Raw genomic sequence first — 7,304 nt, 5'->3', positions numbered from 1 at the left:
TTTCTCTACAGCCCCTGGAGAAAGTGCTCTCAAAAATGTATGCATGGAGGCGGGCAGTGGTGGCACATGCCTTTAATCCCAGCAGTCGGGAGGCAGAGGCAGGCGGATCTCTGAGAGTTCGAGGGCAGCCTGGTCTACAAGAGCTAGTTCCAGGACAGTCAAGGGTATACAGAGGAACACTGTCTTGGGGGGGGGGGTTAGTATGCCCATGCACTTGTGTGTGTGTGTATAGGTGTGTGTGCATGTGTGTGTGTGGATGTGTGTGTGTATGCAGGCAGGTAAATGCATATGCTTGTATTCTGTATGTGGGATGGATACATGCACGTGTGTGTGTGCATGCACACGTGTGAGTCTCTGCACCTGTGCATGTGTGTTTGTAAAAGTTGGAGGACAACCTCAAATGCCATCCTCAGTAATGCCACTTATCACAGGAGAGTGTGACACCAGGCATTGTCCCATTGATTCTGAGGATTGAATCAGATCCTCATGCCCATCAGTCCAGGTCCTCCCCATCCTGTTTTTTCTTCCATACGTGCTTGTTTGCATTTCCAAAAAAATATTTATTTATTTATTTATTAATTATAGAGTGTTCTGCCTGCATGTATGCTGGCAGGCCAGAAGAGGGCACCAGATCTTATTATAGAGGGCTGTGAGCCACCATGGGGTTGCTAGGAATTGAACTCAGGACCTCTGGAAGAGCAGCCAGTGCTCTTAACCAATGAGCCATCTCTCCACCCCACATTTCCACATTTTCTACAGTAAGTGTTTATTATTTGTATGGATGCGTAAACAACATATTTGCAGTTATTGTGATGTGGATATTACAACTGCATTCCCCACAGGCTCATGTGTTGAAGTCTCGGTTCCCAGTGCACACGTCCAGTGTAACTAAACTAGGTTTGGAAGTGGAGTTTTGAGGAAATGATTGGGTCGTAAGTGCTCTATTGATGGAATTATCATTTCATGGTATTACTGGAGGGTGGTGGAAACTTCTAGAGGTAAGGCTAAGTTGTAAGAAGTAAGCCAGTGGAGGTATGACCTGGGAGAAAAAAAATAATGTATTTTTTCTACAATGTTTTACTGCTTCCTGGCTATCTTGAGATAAGAAACTCAACCTCACCATACCCTTCTCTCTCACTATAGGTAGAAATAATGGAGCTGGCCATTATTAATATAATATGATATGATATGATATGATATAATATGATAGACTGGAACCCTGAGCCAAAAGAAATCTTATTTGTTTATTTGGTCTTTGGGTGGGAATCTCATCACTGTGTAGCCCAGGCTAGCTTCTCATTGTGTAGCCCAGGCTAGCTGCAAACTCATGACTGTCCTGCCATCACTTCCAAGGTGCTGGGATTACAGCCCTGTGTTACCATGCCCAGCTCCCTGCCTGTAAGGTGCTTCTGGCAGGTCTTTGTCACGGCGATGTGAAACTGACTTGTGAAGCCACCCACTACTGTCTCCTCCACTGGACAGGCCCGGAACCTAGGGCGCCACTACAGGCTGTCTACAGGGTCCCTGTGAAGCCCCTAACTGGACACCAGGGCTCTCAGGACAAGACCCAGCAACTTGCAGCAGGACACAGTCTGTCCATTCATGGGGTTCCTCCTGAGCACCAGGTTGTCCCTGAAGTTCAGAATGGCGTGGAACTTCAAGTATTGTCCCTGAGCCCCAGTCCCTTTAGCAGAGCTGCGTGTCCTCGTTTGCATTTTGTTCTGTGATAAAACACTGACCAGAGACAACTTGGAGAGGAAAAGGGTTTATTTCAGCTTACTGTCCATCATCACGGGAAACCAAGGGGCAGGAACTGGAGCAGAAGCCATGGGAAAATTGGGTTGGCTGGCTTGCTCCCCCATAGCTTGCTCAACTTTTTTTTAATTAATTAATTTATTTATTATGCATACAGTGTTGACATCAGATCTCATTACAGATGGTTGTGAGCCACCGTGTGGTTGCTGGGAATTGAACTCAGGACCTCTGGAAGAACAGCCAGTGCTCTTAACCTCTGAGCCATCTCTCCAGCCCTCAGCTTATTTTCTTAGACAGCCTAGGACCTCTTGCCCAGGAGTGAAACCACCCACAGTGGACTGGACCCTGCCACATCAATCATCACGAAAATGTCCCACAGACACGCCCACAGGCCAGTCTGATGGATGTAACTCCACTGAGGTTTCCTCTCCCAGGTGACTCTAGCTGGTGTCAAGTTGACAAAGACTAAGCGACACACTGTCTCTGCATGGCCACTTCTGGTCCTTGGTTAGCCCAGGTTTCTTCCTGCAGAGATCGCCCAGCTAACAGCATTGGTACTTTGTTCAGCGGGGGCTGCCAGATCAGCCTGTCTGCAGGCGAGCAAGGCAACAGGCACGGGGAATGCAGTGCGCACAGGTCGGCCCTATCCTCAACAAGACCAGCAAAGGACCTGCGTTGGACAGCTTGGGGCAGGGGCACGCGGAGGTCCGAGGGCAAGCAGGATTTGATAGTGATACAGGTCAGGTGAAGCCATCGGTTGGCCTTTGTGCACGCAGATGAAACAGCTAGTACCAAAGGGTGACACTGGCACCTTAGCACACCTTTTGTGGTGCAAACAAGGAACCAAAGCCTAGAAAGGCAAGATGACTCGCCCGATGCCACGAGGCAACAAGTCGGTGACAAAGTTGTTGAGTTTAGATCCAGGTCCCCAGGATCCCTGGGAACCTCTGCCACCTGGCAGCTCTATCAGATTTCAGTGCCATGGTAAGAAGATCCCGAGTGTAGTACAAGAGCTGGAGGGAAAGATAGGTCAGAAACTATGGAGGTTCAGAAGTCACCAGAATGACAGCTAGGCGCCTGTGGAAGCATCTATGAACTTGAGAGGAAGAAGGGGTCCCCAGAGATATAATTGCTGAGGCCTCAGTGGCTGTGATGGTTCTGTGGGGGAGAATTTAGCTGGGGGTCTGGGGTATGGAGGGGTGTATAGCATGTGCCTGGCTCAATGTGGGTATTTAAGGTTTTTGTTTGTTTGTTTGTTTGTTTTTAATGAATGTGTCCTCTGTACATGTGGGTGCCTTCAGAGACCAAAAGAGAATGTCAAATGACCTACAGCTGCTGTTGCAGGCAACTGTGAGCTGCCATGTGGGTGCTGGGACCTGAACTCAGGTCCTCTGAAACCAGCAAGCATTAATTGCTGAGTCAAAAAGACTATCAATTTGAGTCTTTGACAGTTGGGGTTCAATCCTCTTCTTCTTGCTGTTTCCTTCAACACTCAAATATGTGGGCAGGGTGAAAATCAGTGGGGTGCTGACTCGACTTTGCAAGCTCATCCCAGTAGCTCCCCAGACTGTGTGGGGCCGTCTGGCCCAGCGGGATTTTACTCAGGAGAGTTCCTTCTCTTGGTGAAATTCTGGATCCCCGTTCTCAGCTAGGGGTCCAGTCCTGCTGTTCCTGAACCCATCTCACAGGTGCTACCTGTGGTCAGCTTGCTGAGGTTATGGGAGCTATGACAGTGTTGGCGACGGCGGCGACGGCATTGGGTTCCCAGGCCCAGGGCTTGCCGGAAGTTCTCCCGGAAGCGACTGGACATGAGGCTGTAGAGCACTGGGTTGGCTGCCGAGCCGAGGTAGAAGAAGACGCCAGATATAATGTGCACAAACTGGAAGGCCAGGAGTAAGTCCTCGGTCCAGTCGGGCACCAAGATCCACATGAGGCGCTCCGCATGGAACGGAGCCCAGCAGATGCCAAACACCACAACCAGCGCAACTGCAGGAACAGAGAAGAGAAGCTTGCCCTGATCTGCGTGCGTCTCACTTAGCGTTTGCTTCTCCTGCTCACTATCCTCCCATCCTTGAAAAGTGGACAGGAAAGCCTGGCCACGGTAGCGCATCCCTTTAGTCCCAGCACTCGGGAGGCAGAGGCAGGTGAATCTCTGAGTTTGAGGCCAGCGTGGTCACATAGCAAGTTCCAGGATGGCCAGGATTACACAGAGAAACCCTGTCTCAGAAGAAGAAGAAGAAGAAGAAGAAGAAGAAAAGAGATCTGGGAAGAAGCACAGCAGACCTAAGACTTCCAAAATCCAGAAGCTCAACTCCTTCCCCAGACCCAAGGAGGCTCAACTCCTTCCACAACACTTACATAGCATCTTGGTCACCTGTCTCCGGCCCCTTTCTCGACGCGGAAGCCGTCTGTTGCAGGTCTTCCGGGCCGCTGCCGTTTTCCTGCCCTTGACCTCCTCTTGAAGCAGCATCCTCTCCCTCCGCAGCTGCAGCCCAATGAGCAGGTACAGCACACTGATGGTGACCATGGGCAGGCAGAAGAAGAGCAGAGTGGTGGTCTGGATCACCAAGTTGTAAAAGAGTCGGGGGCGCACCAACGTACACACAGTTGAGTCGGGCACCAGACCCCGACAGGGCACATAGAGCTGCTTGAGGCCGTGGAGACTGGTGTTAGGCAGAGAGAAAAGCACGGCAAGGAGCCAGATGGCCCCCAACATGCGGCGCACGTGGGTCCGTGTCATCACAGACTTAGCTTGGAGTGGGTGCACCACGGCCACATAGCGCTCCACGCTCAGGGCTGTGACGTTAAGCACTGAAGCCAGGCAGACGGTCTCAAAGAGCAGCGTTCGGAAGTAGCAGCCGCCCGCCCCCAGCTGGAACGGGTAATTGTGCTGCATCTCGTAAAGCTCCAGGGGCAGGCCCACCAGTAGCACCAGCAAGTCAGACACAGCGAGGCTGAGAAGGTAGAAGTTGGTGGGCGTGCCCATGGCCTTGTGGCGCAGGATGACAGTGCAGGTCAGCCCGTTGCCCACGGTGCCCACCACAAAGATCAGCAGGTACATGGCACAGATGGGCACGAACAGCTCCATCTGCTGTGGCCCCAAGTACTTCAGCCTCAGGGCCTCATCCGTCAGGTTCAAGTCCTCAAGCTCAAAGTTTCCCTGGACCTCACTGCCATTGCAGAACATGGGGCTCCTTGAACCATTTGGGGACAGCTCTCCAGGAGAGATGGAACAGTTGAGGCAGGGAGGAGTCTGTGGGATAGAGGGGAAAGATGCTCATAAGTCATTTAAGAATTCTAACTCATCACACTGGAGATGCCACACCGAAGAGGGCAGGCTGCTATTCACTCGCCTCTGAGAACAACGCCTGCCGCCCCTACTGCAAAGTGCATTACAACCGCAGGGTACTAAAAGTGTTAGCCTTTCAAATGATAAAATAGGCCGGGCAGTGGGTGGTTCATGTCCATCCCAGCACTCAGGAGACAGAGGCAGGCAGATCTCTGTGAGTTCGAGGCCAGCCTGATCTACAAAATGAGTTCCAGGACAGCCTGGGCTATACACAGAGAAACCCTGTCTCAAATAAAAAAATAAAATAAAATAAAATAGGCGGAAGAGTGGTGACACATGCCTTTAATCCCAGAATTTGGGAGGCAGAGGCATGTGGATTTCTGTGAGTTCGAGGCCAACCTGGTCTACAGAGAGAGTTTCGGGACAGCCAGAGTTACACAGAGAAACCCTGTCTCGAAAAACAAAACAAAAAATAAATAAAATTGGGGCCAGTGAGATGGCTTAACAGGTAAACAAGCTTTCTCCCAGGTCTGATGACCTGAGTTCAGCCCCAGGAACTACATGAGGGAAGGAACAAAACAACTCCAAGTTTTCAACTAACCTCTCCACACATGCCAGGACACACGCACGCATGCACACACGCACACACATGCATACACGCACATACACAAACACACATGTACATGCACATACGCACATGCACGCACACACACACACATTCACATATATACATACACACAAATAACTGTAATCATCATTAAATGATGGTTGGTCTTTTACTTGGAAAATCAGTCTACTGAAACCTTTGAATAAATGACAGGTTCTTCCAAGAACAGGTTTGGCCATCTCCTTTGGGTATCCTCTCCCCCCTTTTTTTTTCTCCGTGGATATCCTGGAACTCACTCTGTAGGCTGGCCTTGAATTCACAGAGCTCTGTCTGCTTCTGCCTCCCGAGGCTAAAAACTGTACTTTTGGTCCCAAATTGGTTCTGTTTTCTGTCCTTTGAATCATTCCCAGTCTATCTGACATTCTCCACACCTACTCCACCTGGGGTTCTAGCTACTCAGAACTCTCACCAAGAGAGAAGCTGGAAATGGACAGGTGACAGCCCAGGTTCAAAAAAGATGCCTCAGCCGGGCTGATCCCAGCACTCGGGAGGCAGAGGCAGACGGATCTCTGTGAGTTCGAGGCCAGCCTGGTCTACAAGAGCTAGTTCCAGGACAGGCGCCAAAGCTATAGAGAAACCCTGTCTCGAAAAACCAAAACCAAAACCAAAAAAGATACCTCATGATCCAGAGGAAGGGTTATCGGTGGCAGCCAACAGCGTTGGGATGACCAGAATCAGAAAAACGACAGAAATAATGCGGTTGGCTGAGTGATCTCCCCCTCAACCCCCAAATGCCCCACAGTGTTCCCACCCATCTCACCCCCACCCGCGCCTGTCGGACCGCAACACCCTGACCAGGGCCTGCATCCCGCTCACCTACCATGCCTTCTGCCCCAGAGGTGCTGGCTGTGCCCTGGCTACCACCGCTGTCAGACCGATGCTGAGCTGCGGGCGACTTGACAGCGGCCGCCCTCCCTGCCAGCCCAGTGGCTCTGCCTGTTGTTCGCAAGATCGCCACTAGGGGGCAATGCTGACACCACCCCTCCTCCCCCGCAGCTAGAAGTACTTCGGATCGTCCACCGCGGACCCTACCTGCGTCCAAACCGAAATAGCTGCTCCGGTGTCCTTTTTTTTTTTTTTTTCCGGAGCCTTCACAACAATCCCATTTTACATGAGAAAAAAATGAGCCTGAGAGAGGAAGTCCTTTGGATCTGGATATGCCATGCTGGGCCCACCAACCTGCACTATGCTGGCTTTAACATAATGCTTTGTTTGGTGTTTCCCAATTCTTTCTGCACCCCCTCCACTTTCAGACACACCTCCATACATACCCCTTCAGTCCCTGAAAGTCAGTAAGACTCTCATCCCTGTAACACTCTTACACTCATAGGCTATCAATTTCCCCCAGTACACACAGTCTCATTATGGGCCTCCAGTCCCTGTGCCCAGCACGGGTGTCCTTCAAGGAAATCTCCCTCTATTCAGCCTGCACCGTCTCTCACAGCGGTCCTTTTCCTGAGCCTCGCTGTGACTCACTTCTTCGCCCAAAAGGACACACACACGAGACTCTAGTCTGGTGTCTCACTCACCATCTGCATTTCTGTCCCCAGTGCTCCCCTGGCTTCTTAGAACCTTCTCATTCATGCCAAGGCT

The 7,304-nt window shown here is 51.0% G+C and overlaps 1 protein-coding gene across 1 annotated transcript; it reads right to left on the bottom strand.

Annotated features, from left to right (window-relative positions):
* Positions 1-3,403: 3,403 nt before the first annotated feature.
* Positions 3,404-6,613, bottom strand: Nmur1 (neuromedin U receptor 1). The gene is made up of 3 exons (XM_038341087.1): positions 6,532-6,613; positions 4,114-5,008; positions 3,404-3,741 (listed from the first exon to the last, which is right to left on the bottom strand). The coding sequence occupies exons 1-3, from the start codon at positions 6,532-6,534 to the stop codon at positions 3,404-3,406; spliced, it is 1,236 nt and encodes a 411-aa protein (XP_038197015.1). The 5' UTR covers positions 6,535-6,613.
* Between the last annotated feature and the right edge of the window lie 691 nt (positions 6,614-7,304).

Source organism: Arvicola amphibius, chromosome 8 (assembly GCF_903992535.2).
Source record: "Arvicola amphibius chromosome 8, mArvAmp1.2, whole genome shotgun sequence".
NCBI classification, from domain to species: domain Eukaryota; kingdom Metazoa; phylum Chordata; class Mammalia; order Rodentia; family Cricetidae; genus Arvicola; species Arvicola amphibius.
The sequence above is the reverse complement of the archived record's forward strand: the minus strand, read 5'-3'. Positions and strand labels throughout refer to the sequence as shown.